Source organism: Gavia stellata, chromosome 10, assembly GCF_030936135.1.
Source record: "Gavia stellata isolate bGavSte3 chromosome 10, bGavSte3.hap2, whole genome shotgun sequence".
Lineage (NCBI taxonomy): Eukaryota > Metazoa > Chordata > Aves > Gaviiformes > Gaviidae > Gavia > Gavia stellata.
The window spans coordinates 4,333,318-4,359,164 of NC_082603.1; the positions used below are offsets into that span (position 1 = coordinate 4,333,318).

General features: G+C 44.8%; 1 protein-coding gene across 3 annotated transcripts in view; it reads right to left on the bottom strand.

Annotated features, from left to right (window-relative positions):
• Positions 1-422: 422 nt before the first annotated feature.
• RC3H1 (ring finger and CCCH-type domains 1) overlaps positions 423-25,847 on the bottom strand; it is a 55,311-nt gene continuing 29,886 nt past the window's right edge. Inside the window, exons 15-24 of one of the 3 annotated variants that reach the window (XM_059821682.1) lie at positions 25,202-25,292; positions 24,943-25,078; positions 22,767-22,937; positions 22,047-22,162; positions 4,646-5,024; positions 2,520-2,735; positions 2,037-2,174; positions 1,552-1,945; positions 1,147-1,211; positions 423-916 (exon numbers count right to left, since the gene is read on the bottom strand). In XM_059821682.1, the coding sequence (XP_059677665.1) occupies positions 743-916; positions 1,147-1,211; positions 1,552-1,945; positions 2,037-2,174; positions 2,520-2,735; positions 4,646-5,024; positions 22,047-22,162; positions 22,767-22,937; positions 24,943-25,078; positions 25,202-25,292 (1,880 nt within the window). In that variant the 3' untranslated portion in view covers positions 423-742. Of the gene's footprint in view, positions 917-1,146; positions 1,212-1,551; positions 1,946-2,036; positions 2,175-2,519; positions 2,736-4,645; positions 5,025-20,575; positions 20,771-22,046; positions 22,163-22,766; positions 22,938-24,942; positions 25,079-25,201; positions 25,293-25,847 lie in introns of those variants that run through there. The other 2 variants (XM_059821681.1, XM_059821680.1) reach the window with 2 other exon arrangements.

Sequence of the window (25,847 nt, forward strand, 5' to 3'; positions counted from 1 at the left end):
ATAGACCGCCCCCTGCTACAGCAACTTCTAGCCTGGAGCTAGTTTAAAGCTTGCTACTCAGAAAGACAGACTCACAGCCTTGGCTACGCGAGGCTTTCGCTAGTGACTGCTCGGTGCTTGGACACGTCGGACACGCCGGAGCTGCTGGCAAGCAGGGCTCCGGTGCTTGGCAGCTCTTCCACGCAGAGCTGTGTAAAGATGTTTCTGCCCCAGCCAGCATGTGCTGTTTGGCTGCTGCTGTTCTACTGACCTCTCCAGCGTGGGGTTGTCCTGCTGGGTCCGGGGAGTGCAGGGAAGAGCCCGTTGGTTGGGAAAGGGGAGTTTAAATAAGCCTAGGAAGTGACTTAGTGAAAACTGTCCATTCAGAGATCAGTTTGTTACATACAGATCTATAGGTTTTTAATGTACCAGGGGATCAGAGTTACAGTTTGAGGCCTGAAAGGGAGGAGGGTTGGATATAAGAATGACAGCAACACTGGACTCAGGTTTAGATGCCACAAAAATACTGCTGCCAGAAAAAATTCCGCTTCCTTTTGAATGAAGGATGGAGCAGGCGAGGTACCCTCTGAGCCCCCTCGCCTGATAGAGCAGGGAGGAGCGGTAACGGCCCGGCTGGATACAGTCCCTCCCTGCAGTTTGCACCAAACAGTAAGACCGACCACCCTGGGAGCAGCCCGGGCTTTGTGGCTGCCGCCCCTTTTCCAGAGGCAGAGAGGGGAGAAGCGAGGCCCTGACAGCCCCTTTAGGAGCAAGGATCAGCTATTCTGCCCATGAAGATAATGGTGTTGAGGGCGGCTTCCCGGATGAAAAGCAGGAAAGGTCTGTTGGCATTGAAGATGATTCTGTTCATGGGGAAGGAACGGCCGGAGACGGTGACAGCTGTAGCAGCTGATGCCTCGCTGCCTTCTTCATTCACCTACCCACCAAAAGAAAAGATGGGATTAAAATAAGGGCATTATGCAGTACGTAGAGGGCTCGCCCTCCCTCCCCACGGGAGGCGAGTGCCAAGCTCCCGCTTCCCCCTAAAGCCTCAGATTGCTGAGGAAGTCAACACCATGGGTTCAGAGCTATTTTTTTTTTTCTGGTTATGCTTCATGTTTTTAGAAACAAAGAGGAAAACACCTCCTGAGACAAAACAAGACTTACCTCGAGGAAGGCTTTGTGGAAAGCCTCAGATACGTACAGGTCTGTACGGCCCTCTGCAATGATACCTGAAACCCAGAAAAACAAAATGGGCGAAAGTTAAAACTATGTTTTTAGACAACAGCTCAAGAGAGCTCCTTCGTGGCCTGTGTTCAAGCAGAAGGCACATCTGCACCAAGAACATCCTCCACCAGCTGCAACTGACTGCTTCACTCCCACGCCCTTAGTGCAGAGCAGGGCTGCGTGTCCGTGATGGGACTGACCACAGGGTCCATCATTGACTGCAGCGACATCTAAAAGCTTTCATGTTCTTCTTCCTCACGTGCTGCTGCGCTTACAGCCCTGGCGTCTGTGGAGGAATGGTTCCCCCCCACCTCCACCCCGCACCATCCCGTCTCCACATCTGACCTGGGAGTCTGGCGTTTTCTGGACTGAAGAGATCTTCCAGCCCCATTTTTCTCAGCTTCTCCTTGACACTGAAGCTGTCCTCGATGCGGAAGCGAGGGACGTAGACAAAGAGGGAGACCTCCGTCATGGAGTCAATCCAGTCCTGCAGCTTCTCCGATGTCAGCTCTCGCTCCACCTGCACCAGCGGTGTCCCAGCGTTGGGCAGCACCAGCACCATCGTGATATCGTCCCCTTTGTAAGGCAGCTCCAGCACCTGGACTTTGTCCTGGGGGATGGACGCATGGCGGAATTTGGACTCTTGGTACATAATTGGGACTTTGCAGGTCTCACCATTAGCTTTATGAAATGAATCCAGTTTTGTGTTTGGAGCTGGGAACTGCGATTTCCAGTGCCCCTAAAAGGGAGAGGGGGACGACAGAGACAAACATGAGCATTGTGTTCGCCCCCAGGGAAATGGGCTACTCCCCCAGTTTCGTTACCCATACCTTAAAATAAATGGTGTTGACCAGGACCAAGACAGTGAGATCATCAATACCTCTTTCCGGGATCACTTCTGTAATGCGCTTCTCTGTCTTATTAGCCACCCACTCATTAATGATCTTCCTGGAAAGTTCTGGCTTCTCCTGAAGGGAAAGACCCAAAAAAAAAAAAAAAAGAGGTTAAGTCGAGGGTTTTAAACACCTCTTTGTATCCCCTCTGCAGGAGACAGGTTAACAGGGTGTGTGCTTGGGGAGGACGCTGCTTCCAGCGTAGTGCTGCAGCATTTAGAAATGAGAAGCTGGGAAGCGACTGTGGTTAAGGCGAGCTCGGACAGGAACTGCATCTCATACGCCCTCCTGCCTTCACCGATGTCCCACGCGCCCAGAGCATGGCACTCCCTGCGGGCAAAAGATGGGGACGCAGCAAAAGCAGGAGGGCAAGGGGAAAAGAACCAACCAAAAGAGAAATCCTGAGCAGTTCAAACTCACTTTGAAGTTCAAGGGCCAGAGTTTCGCTCCATAAACTATTTCACTAATGTTCTGGTAAGTCTCATTAAAGACCAGAGATTTCTCCCCAAAGAGGCGGTTGGCTGATACGAGCTCTGAGGATTTATTTGCTTTCTTGTAAAGCCGGCAGTTCAGCTTGGCAAAGAAGAAGTGGATCTGATCAGACGTCTTCTCTGAAATGGTGTCAAATCGGAAGACCTGGAGGAACCAAACAGCGAGAAGGAATCCATGAGCAGGTTCTTGTGCTCCCACAGCTCTCGGGCCCCACAGCAAGCGGTGATACAGCCTTGGCCCGCTGCTCGACAGCCTAAATCATGGAGCTGAGAAATTTGCAGGCCCTCAGAGCCTCAACCCTCCATGTTTGATTTGGAACCCAAATCTATGCAAAAGCAACACATCACCAGCCCGAGACCTGGTTTGGGAATCCAAAATACAGGATTAAACACTGGTACGCAGAAGTACTGCTCCTCTTTCCCCAGTGCTGTTAAAATCAACCGAGTTCATGCACAGTGTTCACAAACCCCCTACCACACGCCAGCGAGAGCCTCGCACGAGATGAGCATCGTGGCGGTGGGGCCTGGAAGCAGCTCTCGGGTCACAGGAGGACTCACAAGGTTTGCGCTAAACACTCCTGTGACGATGCCGAAGGCTGCTCCTTCCCAGGGGCAATTCTCATGGCCTGTTGAGTAATTTTGGTACATCTTATCTAGTTTTACAGGAAATGGGAATATGTAGCAATCGTTTTGAGGGTAGATTTCTGCAGCACAGTGAATTTTTTCTTATCTGCTCCTAGCTGCCAGCTGGAAGGACAGTTATGATTTGTCTATTACTGTCCAACCTCAGGGCGTTAAGGCACAGAAAATCCCACAGCACGTTGCTCCGCATGAACATCCAGGATCTCTGGCACCATTTCCTATGGGGCAAAGGGGGCCTTACTGGCCCTTTCGCAGGGAAAAGGGGGGGATCAGGAGCGCGGCTCTGCGTCCTGGGTGGCTCAGTGAGAAGGGTCCCCTTCCAGCAGGAAGGGCTGCCCAGAGGGGAGGGCATGAGCAAAGATTTTGGAGGTGTAGTTCACTGCTTTGCTCTGCCCAGGCTGCGTGCATGATGGCAAGTGACCCCAACATCACCTACTCCAGAGGCAGGATCTGCGAGGACAGCGGCAGTGGGGACAAGTGGGGCAGTTTACTTCCCACCTCCTCGTTGCAGGGAGAAAGGCCCCTCTGGGCTGTAGTCTCCCGTCTGCAAGGAGGGTAGGGGCAGTACCAAACCTCACGTGGCAGACGAGTGCCCTCCCAGCTGTCAGGCAAGTGGGTCCGACAGTGAGAAGGGTGCTTGGACAGGCAGGGGGCTAACAGGTCCCACAGAAGAGCCAGAACTCAGGATTACCTCTTAGTCCAAGAGCCACGGCTGGAGGGAGAGGCTCCCTGCATCCATGCTCCCCTGCCTGGGAAGCTCAGGCCCTTACTGTGCTGCTGAAATACTGTCCAACACAAGCAGACGGAAGCTATTTATTCCTGGCTGAGTGCTCAGACTGCCCTTAAACTTACTACAAGGAGGCCCTCAAGAAGTATCTGATGTTCCTGTGCTCCCACAGCATGGCAGAGACCTGGAAGCCAGGTGAACTGGAGGGTGTCCCATGTGTCTTGTTTTTGTCCCAAGGGAGAGGGAGGGAATGTGAAAAAAAGCCTCTCCTGATGGGACTTGTTATCATGGCTTTTCTCGCTTTTTGTGTAAGAAAAACCTTAGCTACCTGCTCAGCTGCATGCTTGCCCAGTCTGCGAGAAACAGACTGTTCCCAGTCCCTTCCTTCACCTCCCAAATGGGCTTCCTTTCCTCCGGATGAAAACTAACATCAACCCCAGGAAATCCACCCCGAATGCTGGATCTAAATAGGGAGTCAGAGGAAAGAGCTGGGATCGAAACACATCCAGAGACAAACAGCCTGGTATGTCCCTCCCAGGGTCTTGTTTAAATAAAGGTCTCCCTTCCCAAGCCAGGGAGCCATCCTGACCCAGAGAGCCCTTTAGCAGCGGTTGGCCACTGTCACCTTTGCTGTCTTTCAGCCCCTGGTGACAGCTACAGGAAAAGGCTGAGGAAATGCCACCGACCTCCATGAGCTGCTGGAGGGTGTTACCACAAGCTCCGAGCTTGGTCATGGCAAAGGCTGTAGAAATGCTGAGGGGCGACATGAAGATGTTTTCCCCATTGTCCTTGGAGTCAGCCAGGTACTTGTAGAAGACAACAGCAAAGCGCGAGTTGGCCTTCGACAGCTCCCAGACCCGGGGGTTAGTAGACTCCGGGAGCTTGCCCTTCCCTGGCTCTTGCCCCTCGCCCTCCTGGGTCTTCTTCTCGGGGTTACGATAGATGCAGATGGGATTCACCGGGATGTCGCGTGGCTTCGCAGTGCAGACGTCTTCCACGACGTAGGGCTCAGGGGCAGCCAGACCCCAGACACTGAAGAGACACACCACAAAAAGATGCATTTTCCTGGAACCAGAAAGAGAGAGCTTATACACACTTGCCTGCTCCGAAAACCCACGCTGCGCCTGCAGCCCACAGGCCCCATTTCAGCCAACATCAGAGTGACAGGAGCCCCACGGTCCTCTCCAATCGTCCTTCTGTCCTGCAGCTGCAGGAGAAATCAGGACAGTCACCACCAGCAGGACAAGCGTGCCTCTGAGCACACATCACTTTTAGAAACCATACCCTCTGCTTTCCTAGAGCCCTGGCTGCCCCCTTTTTAAGCAGCAGGCTCAGCCCTGACTAGTTTGTACAAAAACGCATGGATTGAGCTTCGGAGCCCACCCCATGGGCCAGCAAAAGGACCCTGCCTGCGGCAGGAGCCAGCACGGAGCCGCCAAAGCCAGCCGGCTGCCCCATCCGCACTCCAGCTGCATTTATGATTCTGTACAGATCCTACCCGTCTTCCTCATGGGGAGAGCCCATGGGTACCCCAAGCTCCACAGACCAGTTGGCCTTAGACAAAATGTTTTTGACTGTTTCCTTTCCCTTTTCCTTGCAGGAATCTCCTAGTTTTCCTGGTCTCTCTTCTCCCTTCACCTGAGCTCCTCTGTCCCCTTCAATCACTGCCTGTGCTTTCAGGCTCACCTCCGCTTTACGCCATTTAATTTACTGATGCAGGAAACGCTACAGGAGAGAAGAGAGGTGATAAGGAAGAGGTCTCCAGGGGAGTTGGTCCCTCCATGCATTGAGCATCTTTAATCCCTAAAAAGTGTATTTTCTAAGTGTGTATGGTGTAGCTGGTGTACCACAGCCGTTCCTGTCCAAAGTTCACAACACCTCAACGCAAACTGACTGTCCCTGGTACCCGAGGAGGGTAGGCTAATGTTAATAACCACGTTCCAGCAAAAACAGGTCTCAAAGTCTCCCAGTAAGGCAGAGATAATTTTTATTTTCCACCTTTGCTAAAGCAGGGGACCTGCACATCCCATCAGCGCTGGCGGCAAGGCCTCACCAGCCATCCCTGGGCCGACGAAGCGGCACTGAAGATTTCCTGCGCACCGTGGTTTTGAGACGCCCTTTACATGACTCTGCGTTGGGTTTGTTCGCATACCCCGTGGGAGGAAGCTCACGGACCGCAGCCACAACAGCTTGGGAAACAACTACTGGAACGGGCTGGCAGCCTGCCCAGGACTTGCTCGCCGTGGAAGACTTTTTCAAAGATAGGTCTAACTTGGGAGGGTCTCTGCCTGCCCGCACGTACTCACTGCCACAGCTACCAAGCACTGCCTCCCGAGCAACTAAATTAACGATCAGCTGCATTTAGCACTGGTGATCTCTGCGTCTGTGGTCCGGCCAGCGCTGGTGGGCCAGCACCTGGGGGGAGGAAAACAGGAGCGGCTCAAGGGTCGATCTGGGATGCAGGAGACCACTGAGTTCTTTCACAACCCCCTCCCCACGCTCTTGGGCAATGACTTCATCTGGGCTCCGGTTCCTCCGCAAAAGCAGAAATTACCTCATTTGGCAGTGAGATCGTATCGAGCCCTAAGGGGCCCTCTCTAGCATACGCCAATAACATAGCAACAAGTACTGCAAGGGAACATGCAAAACAAGACATACTTGCTCAGGCCACGGCCACCGCTCTTGGTGCTAACAACAAACAGATTATCTTTCAAAAGGTTTAGGGCAGATGCAACACCACGAAGGGGAAGAAAAAAAAAAAATCTAAAAGGGGAGGGAAGTCAACCAAATACAGAAACAAAAACACCACCCAGGGCAGGAGGGCAAGAGAAAGGAAAACTATTCAGACAATTGAAAGTACTCCAGGAAGCACTGCTCTTCCGAACCTTTCACTCCGACAGGAAAAATCAGCCAGCAACGAGCCAGGCACATTTCTGTGCTCCGCAGCCCTAGGGCCAAGACCAGAGTGGCCCTTCGCCGCCCGCCAGCAGCCCTCCCTCACCCACGCTTAGCTCTCGCCGGCTCCAGCAGCACTGACGTGCCTGCGGCCGGTCCCACCGCAGAAAGGACAACTTCTCCGCAGCCTCTGCCCTGTCACTCCAGGGAAAGGCATGCCCACAAGCATGTGCCGACCTGCCTGTACAAGCACAACTGCCTGCTTCTGTCAAGACAGAGGCAGATCGTGGCGTCCGCCAGCACACAAAGTGCTGCTAATCTCACATTTAAAACCAAAAGCACAGGAGTGGGGAGAGCACCTCAACTTCATCCTGTCCTGATTAAATGGGAAACACTCCCTGTTCCTACTTCACAATGAAGTCCTGACTCCATCAACTTAGGAGATACAGGACTTCAAATTTATCAGCCACTAAGGCCAACTCGGCCCCTGACACACCCAATCTATTTACACAGCACGTCCTGCAAGAGGGGAGATGTGAGACTTGTGGTGAGCTACCACCCCGAGAGGCAACAGCTGGTCTCTAAAGCTAGAGCCCTTGCTATTTCTCAAGCCAGCTCTTCACTGTAGCACTTGGCCAAACACCACTCCTCCTCCCCGCACAGCTCTTTCACACTCCCTTTTCCACGGCAGCACTGCCACGCACTCCGTATGTCAACTGCTTTCATCCTGGAAGGATCCCAAAAGCACTACTGCAACATCACTGTCTGAAAAGGGTTACTGGCGAGGAAGAATGTAAAAATCAGGACGGGCTCTTTTCCTCTGCTTCACCCCTGTAAGAAGTGTAGAAAGCCAAGAAACAAATTGCTGATTCAGCTCAAAATCAGAAGGCTCTGGGCAAGTGTACAGGAACTCCCCCCCATCCCAACGCCTGCTGTGCAGCACAGCCGGGCTCCAGCCGGCACAGGCCATCTCCATCCCACTGCTTCTCGTCGCTGCGTGAAAGGACGACTCGCTGGGCTTGCAGACCCACAGCTCGTCCTCCAGCAACCACCCTACGGAACCCATCCGCGCTACCTATGGAGGCATGAACGCCCCACAGCACCCACAGCCCCACAGCACCCACAGCGTGTGAAGAGCCCAGAAAGCGTTAACTAGCTCAAACCATTTTGAGATTGACTCAGGCTCGAGAGGAAAAGCCTTCCCCACCCCTCCGCACCCCAAAAATGGAGCGCAAAGCGAATCAGCAGTGCTCTTTTACAGCCGGGCAAGAGATCAGTGATTACTCAGGACAACCTGACCCTATGAATTACTCTCCACACCATGAAGCATTGCTACAGGTCGGGGATGAACGTCAAGCATGACACTTCAGTGAGCTGTACGGGAGCGAGCTTTTGTGAGAGCTGGGATGGGAGGGCCCTGTCGAAACGGCTCCTCGGGCCCATGCCCAGAGCAAAAGCGCACTCTGGCAGCGGCTAAAATTCATAGGGTCCTACAAAGGGAAAAGAACCTGTGACAAGGAATTAATTAACAATGAAAGATTAGTGGAATCTCTTTCTCTTACCTGCCCCTGTACCTCCAGCCTTCTGCTTTTAGGATGTAAATGCAAAGTTAAGAGGACAGGCAGTCTTGCTTGAACCCAAACCAGTCCAAAGCAGTTTCCCCACTGGATTTCTGTGCTCAAGCAGAGCTGAGAGGAAAGCAGGGGAGGGTGGGAGGGGAGCAGGATGCTGAGGCCAAAGGCTGATGACCAGCTGCAGAAGGTTAAGCAAAGAGCAGAAAAAAAAGCAATGTTTAGTTTGAAAGAGGTTTTAAAGTTCAATCTGACAAGGGAAAGTTCGACCACCTACCCCACGCCGAGTGCCAGGTGCCTTCAATTCTTGCCAATAGAAAATTAACTGCTCATACCATAAAACCCCAAAACTTTCAAGAGTTCAAATAAAAATGTGATAATCTAAGGTATTTGTAAATCTCACTTTGGTATTTCGTAGCTCAGCAAAATGTTTCCCTCTGCCCCGAGCCCCATCACCCCCCATTCCCAAACAGGGACAAGTTGGGAGAATCTGCCCCACTTCACACTCTGAAGTTTCAAATACGTCCCCCCCCCTCGATACTCACCTTTTCACTTGCACAACTGGAAAGCTGAGGGTTAACAGCATCTCCCCCCCAGCCTGCAGGTAGGGGTGTTGGGAGCAGGACTGAGCAACACGATTTCAGATCTAGGATTCGGTTGCTCTACAAATTCAACAGCATTGCCTCCTGAACATCAAAACCCAGGAGCTAGCTGGCTCAGCGGGTGCTAAAGCTGCCCTGTTACTGGCCTCCAGTAAGAGACCAGGTCTTAACGGAAAATGCAGCTGCAAACTGGTTTGGGAGAAAAGAAAAGATCTTAACTATGCCAGTAAGGGCTAGCATTAAATGGGACAGAGGTTGTGGAAATAAATGAAAGGACGACACGCTCTGGACCCAACTTCGCTTTCGTGGGTTCCCGTCCACAGCCTGGGGGAACAAACACCACTCTTAAAACTGCCTCTGCCCAACATAACATCATGCTTGCTCTCTCATCAGTTCTATTATCGGGGATATCTTCATCAAAAGCAAGCACAAAAGCTACACAATCCCCTCTCAGCGCTACCCGGTAACACACACCAACGCCTGCTCCTCAGAATTGCTTTCTGCCTGACCGCAGATCAGGCCAGACCTGCGGTGCAAGCGGCAAGTAACCCGCAGGTTAGGTGTTTGTAACCTACTGCAGGAGGTAAAACGTCCTCTATGAAAAAGGACTCTCGCACCATACCTTGTTGCTCTGAGTGGCTGGTGGCTTGATTTTCCAAGGTAAATCCCGTGCTTGTAGATCCCAGGGTCTTCGTGGGGGGAATTCGGGATTCTCGGCACCCAGCAGAAAGCAGCAGGCAGACATCCAAGCATGGGTTTCCATTCACCCAATGCTTAGGGGTAGTTTAACGCAGTAAAAACAAGAGCAAACACCTACGGTATTTTGCAGATCCCATATAGCTCAAGCTAACGTGAATGAACTCTCACCAGTGTGACAAAGTACACTGATATTGCGACTGCACGCTTGCTTTGCTGTAAAAGAGAGGCCAAACGCCTAAAACTGAGCATGGAAATGCATTCTTTAATGATGGTGGCCCTGTTAACAGTGAGGTTAATTCCAGAACTGAAACGGTAGGGCTGAAGGGATCTGTGAGTTGCCCAAGCCATACCCCTTAGGGTGGCCAATAATTTTTTTTTGAGTGTGATATGTAAGTGGCAATTTATTGCCAGTTGAGCTCAAAGCAACAACCCAGCACGCACACCTGAGCAGAGCTCTATTCCTAAGGAAGCATCCAAAAATGACAAGTGTGTTAATACACATCATTAACTGCCTTGTTTACTGTAGAGGAGGGACTGTTTTTCTCCTGAAGCTGCTGTTCACAGACCCAAAGCAGGGACCAGCTGCTCAAAACCACCAAAGCTCTAAGCCTGGTGGCCTAGGGCAGGAGGGATCAGGCATCATGCCTCCGTTCTAGTCTCTCCCATGCCCACAGACCAGGAGACAGGGAGTCGGAGTTCACAATTATGGGGAAGGCAGTTACAGAAACAATTCAAAACATATCAGCCAGGATAGGGGACCCCTGCGCTTCGGGGTGCTGCTGCCCTTTCCAAGTGCCGGTGGAGCTGTGATGTACAGCACGTCCCTGCCTGCCACCTCGGGAGGTAGGTCACAAGCTCTGCTCTCTGCTTTTCAAAGAGCAGTTTACAGCAGCAGGGAGACAGAGCATTTTCTCAACATGCTCACACTCTCCTCCAAATTTCCCCTTTTTTGGAGAAGCCGGAAACAGCCCTTAAACATGAGAAGCGTGCAGGAACGCAAATTTGCTTAGATTTTGGTTTGTGCTTTGGGTGCTCACTGTTGAGTTTTATGGCGACGCACAGGGAGGAAGATTCAGGCACTCAAAGAGCGAGATGGGATTCAGAAATCCCGTGTTCTGGGCTAGCCTTTTCCAGCTCCCTTCTATCCTGGTATCCATACCCAAATGGAAAAAAAACTTCCAGCAGCTGCCATCCACTTGAACCCAGCCTCCCCTCTTTTCTGGATACAAAAACCTCCAAGTTTCCCCAAAGCTCTCCTCATGCAGAGCAGCCACTGCTCCCTTCCACAGGGATCTGACTCTCCATAGCCCTTCAGATCTTCTTTAAAAACCAGCCACTGCAGAAATACACTTTTTTATATTCTTAAGTGAGCGAGTACCTGAGCATCTGGAATCCTCAGACTAGTGGGAAAAAGGGAAAGAAAACCATCACCAACTGAAACATCCAGTTTTCTGCTGGACTGCCCACTAAATACGATTCCCTTTGCAAGAACTGCATGCTTCAAGCCATCCAGCAAGAAAATACAACTGTGCAAAAGCGTGAGGGGGCCTAACAGTCAGCAGTGATGGGCTTCAGTCCAGCAATACACACACACCTCAGACTGGATCCACGGTGCTTGGGCTCGAAAGTAAAGATAGAAGTAATAAACATATGCACGAACTCCCAGGGCAGAAGGCTGTACTTGCCCTAGAATGGGAGAAGGAATAGTTTTTCAGCGAAGCAGCAGCTTATTCCCTATCACGACTACATTCAGCCAGTCTCTGGTTTATAGCTGGCTACTGACTTGCTAAAGCCCACAAAAAGGAGTGAAAGGAGAAGATTAAAAACCACAAATCAGACTGTGGGGCAAACCTTATTCTCATTTTAAGGCAAGTTCCAAAACAGGCTCAATATTAGAGGCACGCCGCTTGCTCCTTGCTCTGAAGGGTTTGTTTTGTTCTGTTGTTTTTTAAATACGTAGACTCTCTTCGAGCAAAATAATCCAGTTTGCTAACTGAGTATCCTTTCTCATTCACCTCTGTTGAAGACATGAAGAAACCACTTAGCTTACAGGCAAAGTCAGAGGAGAACAGTCCAGACACCCAAAAAGAGGCACATGGCTTCTCTATTTGACATCTCTTATGCTCCAGCCCAGCAGAGAACAAACACACCTTGACCTGGAGAAAGTCTGACACAGTCAGTCTTACCCCTCACACAAAATTTAAAATAGACATTCACCCCAGACAGAAAATGAGAGATATTTCAAAGTGTTCTCCATTATCATTTAATATAAATGCTGACAGAAAAGCAGGTAAGACCTTGTAGACACTTCCATCTATTTACAAACCAAGTAGTGAACCACCACCTTTCCACTCATCATTTTTTTTGTTGAATCTGCAACTCAAAGGACCCTTAGACACTATGTGGAAGCAAGGTGAGGCTGAGTCAGCGTTAAGAGGGAGAAAAGCAAGGTGAAGAGGGAAGAAGAAACAGCATTTCAACATATGGCTTTTTCTAGACAACCACCATGCACACACAATAGGTCTCCACTTCCATGTTCTTTAATACAAAAGTGATGCTGTTGGCTCTATAGTTCTAAAAAAAGAAATAAAGGAGACAAATACTGACTTTCAGATCTCTAGATCCTCTTGCCTTTTGCCTCCTTCAATCCACCCCGTCCCACTTCAGCATAGTATCTAGAAGGTTTTTCTTTCACATTTAAAAAGCATGTTGTAGGAGTAAAGACACAGGGAGTTGGATATAGCGAACTCTTTCTTCAACTCCTTTTGTCATCTCAGAGTTTTTCCAAAAGGCAGTAAAGCATCTAACCTTTCAAGGAGAGCGATCTCAATGCCTTGTGTGCCTCTGAATGTCTCCCCCATGACCAGGCCTGTATGTACAAGACTTCAAAATTCCCCTGAACTTGCAAACAGTTCAGTTTATGGAATTCTTCTCATATGTTCTACTTAATCTCTACTCCTATTAAAAATGTTTTGATAGTTACAAACAACAAATATTCATAATATCAACCCAGAGTCAGCCATTCCCATAAAGGCTCAAGAATTTTTTCTGATGGGGAAGAAAAGCAGGGAAGGAAGAAAACAGCAGAAGGAGAAGAAAAGCAAGAAAAAAAACCAGTTCAAACAGAAAGAGAGAATTGATGACATTTTGTTTAACATTGATTTATGAGAACAGCAGACAGGGAATTTCACTTATCCAGGATCCTAAATAAATTCAAGAAATAGTTCGTAACCTGACTCAACAAATCTCATGGTCTCCTTTATTACCTAGACTATCCTTTTATTTTATTTTTTGTTAAATATACCTCTGCAGGGCACAATCACATACAATCAATACGATTGGAAAATTACATGAGCTCTATCCCAAGCATATATGCACCAATGTTAAAAAGTTATTTTAAAAAACCAAACAAGCCAAAAAATAAAATAAACTCCACCCAAAAAGGTGATAATGACTGCAGAATGTCTCGGGGAGACTTGTACGGAACTAACAAGATCAAAGAAAACCAGGCTTACAAAAAACAAGAAAAAAAAAAAGTCATCATCTATAGAGAAATCCCACAACTGGAAGTAGATGATTTCAAAGAGGGGGTGGGAGCTGTCACATAGAAGAACCCACAACTCTTCTTCCCTCCTCCCATGCATGCCTTGCCTCACCTCTTCCTCCCCATAGCAACAAATACAATGGGGAAAGAGCTTGACACTATGCTACCAGTTATAGAAAACAGGGAAAAATAATCAAACTACAGCACAGTTGCTAAGCTGACTTCAAGGAAAGCTCCTTCTCAGCATAGAGGCTGCTTACACAGCAAGCAGGGGCCAAAGGGGTAATGGGAACTCCCTAAAATTAGAAAAAAATGAAAGTCATTTGACGTGCTAGATTTGCCCATGTTAGAGCAGCTTCACTTAAGAGAGGCTGCGGATTAAAGGTACCAACGGTGACCTGGGCAGCAGCTGTGATGTGAACAGGGTTTCTTCTCTTCTGTCTCAGGTTGCTTTATACATTTATAAAATGCTGCTACCAAGTTTCTTTTTATAAAGCTAGAAATAAAGAGGTCAGTGCACACATCCAGTTGTGGGATCCATCCAATACACAATCTGGTTTGGATGCCAAAGACTTGTGAGTACTGTCTGCCACAGAGTTAATAAAACCTTTTAACATTACAAAGAAGCAAATAATTTCTTAAACATCAAATACTCCACAAGATTTTCTTTTCTGCTTACAGATATATTTTCCCCATATACATTTTATATGTAATTCCATCATCTCTAATGCTTTTTGTTTTCAGAAACGCTGCACCACCTGTTGCCTCCATCTTTCCTAAGACTGTATTTTTCAAATTGAAGTTGATAATTGTATTTTCCTAAAACTTCCAGATCTTAGAATCAGTTGTTTCCTGGAATATGAAAACATCCAACCCGTATATCTAAAGACACCCGCCTTGCTGGATGAAGCTAGGCACCGAAACTTTCCCAAATGCTAAACACCTGGCAATCTGCACCAAAATCATACACAAACTCACTGGAGCTGCAAAGACTGCCTGGGAAAGATCAGTTAATTATTTAGGTTACTAAGCTACAGGCATCCAATTTTGATTACTATGGTCACGTATTTTAAGCTTCACATGACTGGGATGTTCCCGATGCAGACAAATCCACATTCCCACATGCTCTTTTTATTGAGAAATTTCAGAAAAAGCTGCACCCTCTCTGCTTACCATAGTGTTCAAAGAGTTTCCATGGCATGATATTATGCTTGCCATTGGGAAATAAAATTATAAAGAAAAGCAATATTCAGTTTGTTCTCCTTCCCCTGCTAATCAAGGCTCTACCTGCATCACAAGAAGCACCCTGAAGACTGTGACAACACTAAGCAGTTACATTCTTCTTCCTACACAAGAATAAAGACCACATGTTAACTGTATAAGTACACTGTGCTGGGATAACATTCCCCAAAATCGCTTACTAATATTGTATAACTTGAACTAACTTACTCCAGCCTCTTTCACCCCCCTGACATTTCAACAGAAAATAATGCAGTTGATAACAGTTGAGTATGGAAAAGAGAATCCCCAATGAAGTTTTTGACATTCCAGATTATATTTGATCTGACAACAACTCAATTTGTGCTACATAATCTGTACGCTGGTATACCACAAGTAACAACCACCCAACTGTTAGCACCAAGGCTATACCTAAAAGGTGGTTCAGAAGAGCTGTTTCACTTTCAGAGTTTACATTTACTCAAGCAAAGCAGGTATTTTTCCAGTTCCTGTCTATATTACCATTTAGAAAATGCAAGAACTTTTGCTTCCTTTTTTTCATCCAGGGGAACTGATTTATTGTGGTACAAAAAATTAAGTTGCTGACACACTGACTTTTTTGTTTTTTTTTTTTTTTTAAATCAGTGCTACCAACATTAGGAGATGGGAATATGAAGTGTGTGTTTTGGAAAGTAAACCATGACAAAAATTCGAATATGAAAGTAACATCACACCCCAGCCTTGCTCTGTGTTCTTTCTATCTATTCTAGGACTACAAAAACTTCTTCATACACACACAGACAAGCACAAAACTTGCACGCTGATTATATGGGGTTTTTTCCCCCCCATTTTAGAACATAGAAGATGAGTTGGCACTCCTGCTGTTGAGCCTCCTGATTATTAGCACTGGATTTCCTGGGCCATAAAAGTGGGTCTGAAATAGCTAGTCAATCGAAGATACTTTATATTGGGGTTCTTAGATAACTATCCTGTAAGTCTGTTTCATTATAGTCCAGATTTATAAATGGAAATGGCAATGGAAATGAGGGTTTATGCTCATTTATGAGATTTCTCTCTGAACCTAAAAAACTCAGTAACAGTCCGCAAGAGTTCAAGTTAGATCAAGGAAGGGAAATGCAAGCGGCTTTCTTGTACTATCAATGAAAAGCCTCACTCCTAGCCCTTTCCAATACACAATTTGCCCCACTTTACTCAATTCGTGCTGTCAAGAGACAATATCATCATACAAGTTTGCTTCTTCCACATCTAATTTAATGTAATGCTACAGTTTGACAAGTCTTCTCAGTTTCAATGGGCTTAAAAGTCAGTCACATTTGCAACACAGAATTATCTTTCACTGTAACTGAAGAAACTTTAAATCAGTATTCAATTTAGATATAAACACTTAAAGACAAGGCTTCTTTGATTATATAAAATTTCTCTGTTCCTTTTCCCTCTCTAAATGAGCCATTCCGTCAGCTGAGAGAGTGCATGAGAGACTGAAAACATGTCAGAATACCCCAGATACATCTCAATACATTGCAAATTGTATGACTAAATGGAATGATTCTCCACAATTCAATGCATGGATAAGGCTTGACAATCATTAACTTTTGTAAATTGTTATTAGGATAATACAGTCAACTCACAAAACCCTACAAAAATTGGACAATCAACATGGCTACACCAGGAAAAAAAAAAAGTGTAAAGCACAAGTCTTTGGCTCTCCTTTAAAGAAAAACAGCAGTTTACCATGTTTATACAGATCCCCCGTTTGCCTACCAGTAGGGGCAATATCACATTTGTGCATCACTGAGTAATAACACCATTAGAAAAGGCAACTTCACAGAAGTTATTGGCTAAGCGAATTCATTTGAATGCTCTGTTTTGAGGCAGCAAGCTGTCACTGTTACACAATCAGGGAGGGTGACTGGGGAAGCCACAGAAGGAAAGGAAGGTATGGACAAAAGGGAGAGAAAAAGGCTTGGAAGAAACTAGACAGAGAAGAACTTGAGAAGAAAGGGGATTAACAGTGCTGCAAGTTTGAAAGGTGCTCTGATCTAAATTAAACAAGTCCTACTCTAAGATGGGACAGGATACAATAGTATACAAGAGGGACAGAAGAAAAAGTGTAAATTTCTCCTATTAAGAAAAGAGAGCTAAGTCACAGGAAAGGAAGAAGAGATGTTGGCAGAAGGAGGAAAATAACACTACAGAATAAACAAACATCATTTCTACACTGACTGAATCACTGTTCGACATACGAAAACTTAACCTAACACTTGAAGCTTCCTATTCTGGGGGGTTTGTCCATGCTGGGGCTGAAACCCAGGTATCAATGAGTGTCCAAAGTTGTCTACTGCAGCAGAAAAATCTAACATACCTACTAAATGATGCAGTAGTGCCCTAACACCATTGTAACATTGTTTCTTCTTCCTCAAGTAGAAGGAACTAAACCGCTTTCTAGCCGAGACGAATTTCACTGAGGCAGACAGCAGTCCTGTACAACTGGGACAATGATGGGCTATAGAAATAAACGTAGCAGTATACAAAGTTACTCCAGAAACATTGATTCCCTAGTTATTTGCTGTAACCATCAATGCTTCTGTTATATGTAGAGCTATCTGTCTTCCCAGTCCTACTAGCATGCTTTTCCACAAAAAGGGAACATTTTAGGCGCAGCTTCCAGAAAGACTTAGAAGCATGCACTGCATTTTGCTGTTTGACTTGTTTTATCAACTAAACTTCTGCAAAAAAGCAGAAAAAGACAAGAGGAGGAGGGGAAAAAACAAAGCCAAAAATCAATACTGTTGGTGGATATTAAACAAGCTATTTAACAAGCCAAACTATAATACCGGGCAAACAGGGCATTCACCTGGACACACTGATCACAACAAGGACACTATGCACAAAGTACAGCACAGAAAGCTGAATAAAGGAGACAAAACAACGGTAAGGTCTCCCTTCTAATCCACAGGTTTTGGAAGCGTTCATCATATGTAGGCCAGCAATCTGAACAGCTCTTACTGCAGAATTCCTCCTGGGAGCAAAAGGTGGAGGAAAAATTAATCCCTAACCTGGCAAGGAAACTAGCTGGCACAAGTAATAAAAGCCAAAAAGTTTTTTGCCCCTCCAGATTTTCTTCCTAGTGTTGAAAATGAATCTGTAGAGTCAAACATATCATAACCGTCTTTAAAAATTCATTTGACATCAAGAATGACTGCAATCAAAAAAAGGTACATCCTGGGCTTGTCCTCCTAGATTAGAATATTGCACTAATTATCTCAACTAAAATGAGCTCCCTGTGTTCATAAGGACACAGCAGGAAGAAGTAAACTAATTAAAAACAACGAGAAGGCTGACCTGACAGTGGTGCTCTGCACTTAAGGATGGGAGAGCAGGGCACAGTGCCTGTGTCAGTTGACTTCTGAGCAGGCTGCCAGGGGAACACGTTCATGATCATCATCACCATGCCCAGAGCAGAGAAGGGAGGAACAGACCTGACAGGCTTAAAACTGCAGCAGCTTAGCTCTGCTCAGCTTGAAGGGGGGCGGCTGTAATGCTAAGCCTCAAGTAGGAGATACGGATGGATGGGGGCAAGGTGGAAATGAAGCTGTTCTACTGCCAAGATGATTCTTTGCCAAAAGTTAAGAGGGGTTAGAGAAAAAAAGCAAGCTTCAAAACTACTCTTGGCAATCAAGAGGCCGAAGTTCAACTAAGAGAGAAATAAACCCCTGTGAAGACATATGGAAAGTGTGGGCGTGTGCGCTGAAAAATGCCTTTATTTTCATTCAGTGCTTCTACCTCCCAGACATTTGATCACAACAGCTGCGCTCATGCGAAAAAATTCTTAAAACATACCCAATATATATACAGATATAACTATGTATATATGTATATATATATTTATATATAAATTTTTATTTAAATAAAAAAGAAAGCTCGAATCCCAAGCCAATATGTGTATCAAATCCTTGACCAGCCAGGTCTGTAGGGCATAATCAAATTCAATGTGAAATAGTATATAAACGCGGTGCCTTGACTGGGCAAATTAAATAATTGCTACTCAAAAGAGTCTTCTGTTTGGACTCTCCTACTGGTAGGCAATAGTGGGACTGTATCCCCTCCCACCCCCCATTTTGTTTTATTTAACAGTATGATGAATGCAAAGCTTAGCCCAAAGTTGCTATTACCTCAGCAGGAGTTAAGGTTAAGGAAAAAAACTAAAAACCAAGAAAATTTATTAACTCTTGCTTTACCCAACCAAAGCAATGCAGTAATTTATTACATAACCAGTGCTTTCTGATGTAGTAGTCTAACCCAGAAAGAGAAAACGAGAACAGGCCAAGAAGGTGCAGGGGGAGCAGCACTTTAAAATCATTCCTCACAGAGTTCTTTGTACGCAGGGCCTCACCCCAGCGCATGTCAAAAGAGTCAAAAAATGTGCAGCAAGAACAAAATCTCTTTCATTTCTTTAACTTCTAAAGAAAACACCTAGAAAGGCTTACAGTTTCTCCAACTTACGCTTACAAAGCATCTACCTGGAGAAGTAGCACACTAGATCTATCAAGCAAAATTTGCTTTTCAGCACTTCTAACTACTTCTGACAGGATCTGTGCTGTACTTAAAGTGGTCATTTTGATACAACTTTTCCCCTATTAAAAGGAAATCTAGGAAGGATTTGCTGCAGCAGTGGCAAACAAGCTGCAGATTGATTCTCAGGTGTCAAATTCTAATACACACAAACCTTAAGCAATGCCAACTTTAAAAATTAAATAAAAATTCCCCTCTATTTTTTAAAGATTGCCATCACTGATGCGCACAAATCAAAGATGTTGGTCTCCTTCAGTAAAGGCCCTCACAACAGCATTACAATTAAATAACTGATGTATCACTGAACAAAAGAAAAAAAATCAAGTTACAGAGGAAATTATTATGTTTTTAATAATAATAAAATAGCAATGAAGAAAAAACAAAGGCAAAAGTTGCTGAGAAGGAGGCATACTTGAAAGACCTGTTGCAAAAGGCAGAGAGATCCCTAAGTCCCTCTGCATCAACTTAGTTGTATGGACTTCGGGTAAGCTTGTTTTAAAGGCATAGTGAGAAGGGGGGAAAAAAAACCCCAGCAAAACATTGGATGAACAAACATGGTTCACCAGCTCATCGGCAGGTAACATCCTTCCAGCAACTGAATTACCTTATGTTCTCTCTACTTTCTATTTCTAGTGATTCTGCCTTGGTCACAGGTGCACAACCGTCCCTGGTTAGTTAAGCCTCTCTCCCACAAGCCCCAGCTAACCAGCTTCAGAAATACCCATGCTGTAGCAGATTGGTCTGCATTCTGCTGACCTCTTTAGTTCCAACAGAAAATAAAAGGCCAGCAACTTTCAAATACAATAATGTATGTCAGACACTTATTTCGTTATCCTCTTTAATTACACTTGCTGTGTTGGGATATACACGAAGGACTGCAATCTGTTGCACTGCAAAGATTCTGTCACTTGTAGTTTAAACTTAAATAATTCAAGCAAGCAGTCTCATACAAGCTAGGCTTCAGTTCCTAGCCACAATGGGAGGAATTGTTTTAAGAACAAAGTTTGCTGCACGTCTTTTGACACTGCAATTCACAGCTACTCTCCAACCCTCATTCCTTGTTTACCCTTAAACCATACAAGGAAGCGGCCAGGTTGTTTTAGTCGTTGAGAAATTAAGGTGATAAGGAATTATGCACTGGGTATGTAATAATACCAAAATAAAAGAAAAAACCTACTTCATTAAGATCATACAATTAATCAAACAGAGTATATATATAATATCTTTTTTTTTTAAGCCCTGGGATCCAAGGCGTCCAAAGTTATTAAAATAAAGTTCATTCACAGAACAAAAACAAATTTAATTTGAATCGCTTGCAGATACTGCTAATTTTCATTTTTTTTAATTAAAAAATGCGTTAATGTGAACTATGTGCAGGATTTGTTTCTAGTAGTTGTGTTTGTGCACATTGCCTCTGGACCTGCTGCTCTGCTACTGCTGTTGCTCCTGGGTTTCTCCAATCACCCCTGGAAAAAAACGTGATGGAAGCTACCAACACCCCAGCAAAAGAAACTCTGGGGTATGCTGGCCTCACTTCATGGAGCAGACGTGGGTGTAACTCCCGCTCTCTGGGAGTCGTGGTTGTCTCCTCCTCCCTCTGGGTCCTCTGACAGGCTGAGAGATGCCGTCTTGTTTGACAGGAGGCCAATGTTCTCTTGTGTCAAGGCTGATCCATTTGGAACATCACTGCTGAAAGAAGGTTGAGGAGAAAGGGGGAGGGGGTGAAGAGAAGTAATTACTGAGATTTTTCATTTCTTTTAAGTAAAAAGGACTTCAATATTTGTTGCTGCAGCATCTCAATGAACAGATGCGAACACATGTAAACAAATAAAGACTTGCCTTGTAAAATAAATAGGTTGTCTGGTATGCTTAGGTACTTACCAGAAAGAGAAGAACTAACATAAGGCTAATTGAAAACAAACAAGACAACATATTTTTAGGGTTCTAGATTAGTTATATTTTGCAAAGTATTTCAGTATTTCAGTACCTTGTATGCCACAAGATATACAGTATCAATCTGTACAATGCACACATTCCAGAATATTTAACTCATCTGGATCATCTATCTTGTGGGGGGGTTTTTTGTGGGTTTTTTTATTTGGTTTTTTTTTTTTTTTTAATTTAAAAGAAGAAATCGTTGTTTCAATTTCATTACTTGCAGAATTTCATATGGAAAAATTAGTTGCCGCTCTAGAGGCCTCAATCTAAACGTGCAGCACAGAACTCAAGGATTAGTTAGAGGACCTCATAAACAATTGTGGGATATATTTTCTGAATACACTTTCTGAATAAACATCCAGATTCCAAACTGCTCACATTAAGTTATATAAACTTGACTTAGCAAAACATCTGCAGCATTTGAGCTTTTCTGTTGAAACTATTAGTCTGAAAACACCCAGATGCTTGCAGCCATCTGAAAATGGTTGCTGTGTAATTTCCATCATTCCCAGCCAACATCTTATTTCCATCGACTATCAAATGTGAGTTTAAAATCAGTCCCAGCACCTACACAGATAAAAATTACTGTCTACAAATAAAAGGGAACTTTGTTTCCAAGTTACATACCTTCCTAGACAACATCCACATCACAAACCTTAGCAGGATGGAGTAACTTTCCTCTCACATTTGGAACATGTCTTTTCTTTGAAACTAAAACAGTAGATAAAGATTCCTTTTATGGCTATTGCTTATCTCCTGCTCCTCCCTACTAATCATCCAATATTGACTAGATGGGCTTCCAGGCTTATAAACATTGCAATTCTTCTGTTGCGTTAACTGATACAGAGTGTCATTCCAGTCACCTACTCAGCAGCTGAAATGGCCCTTAATTCATGCTCACACTATAGAAAACTCGATTTGTATAATCTTCTCCTAGTAAGTAGATGCTTCCACGTCAGAGACCAGAGAGTGACCCTGATCAAGTCATTCTCCTGTTACACAAAGAAAGGTTGAAGACCCATATTACCTGAATGTCAGTGCGAGGTCCTCAGCTGGAACCTTGCTTTGCGGTTCTAATTGTCCATTTTCTGTCTGTTTAGTGGTGCCCAGTTTGTTTTTTATATCGAGCGAAGACTGGCTCTCCTTTAAAAAAAGGACAGAAGAAAAATTCTTTAACATTGTGTTAAAAGAATTTGAGACTTCATCCTTTGGGACCAGTGATGAAGGCCTGTAAATTGGAGTCATACAGTGTAACCCACAAAAGCCATGAGACAAGAAAACAGACTCAGTAAGATATGCTCATCCTCTCAGGACACAGTATTTCCTGAAAGGAAGGGATGATTCTTGTAACAACAAGCAAAGACCATAGACTGTAACAGCACACAGACTTCTGAATGCTAGCCTGTACCTGCAGATGTTGTTTTCTATGTTAAAGCAGTTTATACAACTCATGGCACAGTGACCTTAGAGTCGATTCATAGTTTTCAACAAATTCAGCGCCACACTTATTTTCAAATGGTGACAAAATAACAGAGGAGTATTTAAAAGTGGCTAGAATTCAAATTCTTCACAAAGAAGAATCAAAAAGATTCTCAGGAGGTTTTGAAGAATAAAGAAGTGAAGAGGGAGATGGATGACTCCAGCTGCGGTCATCGAGCAGGGAGCCTTTTAGCCAGGGTGAAAGGGCTGCAGCCGGCTACACAGCTCTCCACTCCACCTCTCTGCCTCCCACCCTCACAGCACTCACCATGCTCAGCTCACGGGTTCTCTTCCCAATTTCCCTTTCCACCTGGTGTAGCTCCAAGCTCAGCTGTTCACTTGAGATCATCCCAGACCACTTGGGAGGTGGGGGTGGGGGCTGTGGTTGGCCTGCCAGGGTAGTCGCCTCCCTCTGTAACAGCAGCCTGTTACTAACAGCCTAAATGCATAAAGCCAAGCACATACACAACTGAGCGCACAACACACCAAGCACAGAAACAGCTCTAGGCCATAACTCTAGAGTATTGCTTATTTGCAAAACCAAGGCCTTCTCTCTCCATGTTTAACAAGGTCCCAACTGAAATCACTTCCAATGCAAGTTTAAACATTTTTTTTTACATGCAGACAAATCTTTTCACTTTTAAACAAGCAGTGTTAAATACCTTTTACTATAATAAATCTGCATGGGTTTTCCCCATATATCGCTCCCTTCTCAAAACTAAGATTAAGCACATGAACAAACACACTACTCTCTTTTGTGAGCTATTTGTTGAAAAAAAGGTAACAGCAAATAAGCAAATCTGCTGCTTTATTTTACAGTAGTAGAATTTATCAACAGTAGAGCCAGTATTATTACTAAATCATATGAAGTATTTTTGAGAGATGTGGAAGTCAGTATATAGCTCTCTACTGACCCAGATTAGGAAGCACAGGAACAGAGAGGGACAAGTGACTACAGTCATTCACAAGTTACTAGCAGCCAAGTAAAAGCAGTAACCATGTCAGCCACTCCAAAAATCTACTAATACTTGGGAATCTGTTCCGTAAGTGTATGCTCTGCATTTAAACATGCTATCTACTACTCCATACAACCAAACATCTGGCTGGTCTTCAAACAGAAATGCTCATTCTTTTGAGAGGAAAGCAAAATAATCTAGTTCTTCATGCTCTGACTGAATTAAGTGATTGCTACAACCTTCTAACAGATAATCAATAAAGCCTCCTGGATTTCAAATATCTACTTGCAGCTTTCAACACAAGAGATAAATTGAAAGCTGTTATTACTCAAAATAACCGATCAGTTCTGACAAATTCAAATTATGGTAAAAACAAGGTTCAAAACTCAACTATGTAGGATTTAACACTGACACAATCACAATAATAATGAGCAGGCGAGGCAGGCCACTTACAGGTTTTGCAACTTTCCGATACTCTTCTATTATGGCAAAGGCAGACATGCAAGATTTAAAACATTTTCTCCTCTTGTTCCCAAACAAAAGCACAAGAACACAAGTTGTGTTTCAAGTAACTAAGAAATGCATACTACTTGTAACTGCTGCTACGACTGAAAAACTGTGAGCTCTTACAATTCATCTGCAATAACCCTCCTCTACAAGATGCGTTATTAGGTAACCATAGTTTCAGCAGAAGCTGCTATCCACTACTTATAGCCATTCCTTCTGGGAAAACATTAATATGAATAGTTGCTGAGGAACACAGAATAGTTTTCTGGTAAATATTTACTGATTTTTCCTAGGAGGGAAAAAAAAAGTAATAAAGCTTTGCTAAAACAATTCTTTCATTATGCCTTGACATTTCTCCTTCTGTGTCTCACAAAATACAAACGAAGGTTTCAGCTCATTGATTCTTTTACAAATGCAGACTCGTATCTTGCCTCATGTTGCAAGTGACTATTTCTTTTAAGCAAGGGGACATAAAATACGAAGCTTTAATTTTTGAGGCTAAATATCTTTAGTATTTATTTTCTTGACTCTTGTGGCTTGCGCTATTTAGGAAGAAACAGGTACAACACAAAGCCAAACATCAAACAGATGAAGGTCATAGCTTTCCGTACATAAAATCAGACATTTTCAATGGCAGTAAAGCCAAGAGGAACAGATACCTACACCACAAGTTTGCCTCTGTGTTAACAGAGGAACAGAGAGGGGGAGTAAGTGAGAGAGAGAATGAAAGCAAACATGAATGAGCACAGAGTGCAGATTCAAGTACGGTGTTGATTTGCACGTGAAGTGCAGGAAAGTCTCTGCTACTAAGCAGAGAGGTTTGCACTTGTACCATAGTTGTGATGCCTGGCATCACAGAATTAAGTATTGTTACTGAATATCACTAGTCACAAAAAGATCATCAACACATGAAAAGCAGCTTTACTAGCTTCATCTCTCTCCATACCACCCCTCACCACTCTTCCAAATGTTGGTACCAACCTCTAGTCCTCGCATTTGTGTCTGCTGGCTAATCTGATGGTCTACTTGCTGCAGCTCCATGCGCAGCTGCTGCTCTCGTTCAGCTGAGGGCAACTGTTTCGCATGACCAGCCACATCTGACATGGACAGTCTCTCCCTTTGGGATCAGAAAAGCAAAAATAAGGAAATTTCAAAAAAAAAAAGCTTTACTCAGCTGGCACAGAAATAAATAGATAAAGAAAATTTAGGAAAAGGCAAAGGAAAAATAAAGCAATCCTACCTGTCATTGAAACGTCCCTGAGAAGGTATATTTTGATGAGGAGAATATGGAGAGCCTCCCCAGCCACCGTGAGTTCCATAAGGACTGTAGTCTGCCAGTGAACAGAAAGAAAACCACATCGCATTACTACAGAACTATCCTTTAAGTAGTGCAGCCAACACACAGAACTAACTGGACAGAAATTAGAGAATAACCAGGAAGGTTAGCCCTCTAGGAGTGAGGGAGTCTAACGTTTCTTCCGCTGAAATGAACACAAAAACACTACACGTGACCAATCTCACATGCATAATGCATGACTCTTCCTGCACGTCCAACAAGATCTGCTACAGCCTTACAGAGTCTGAGTTTGTGGAGGACTTCAGACACTCGGGGGACGGGGACTCAAAACCAAAACTTACAGCCACTATGAGAGCAATTATTTTCATTACTTAAGTTCTTAAAAGACTCGAGAGTTGATTGATAATTCTGAGGTACTTAGTTAACACCAGTTTGAAGATTAAGCTTTCAAGGAAGCCAGAGTTTTACCCGCAATAAAGTTTAGAAAGTTACGGCTTGAATTAAGCAAGTGAGTTTGGTTTGTTTCCAACAGTTATACATTCCAACACTATACATGTGATTAGGAATGGTTTATTTTTTACATTTCCAT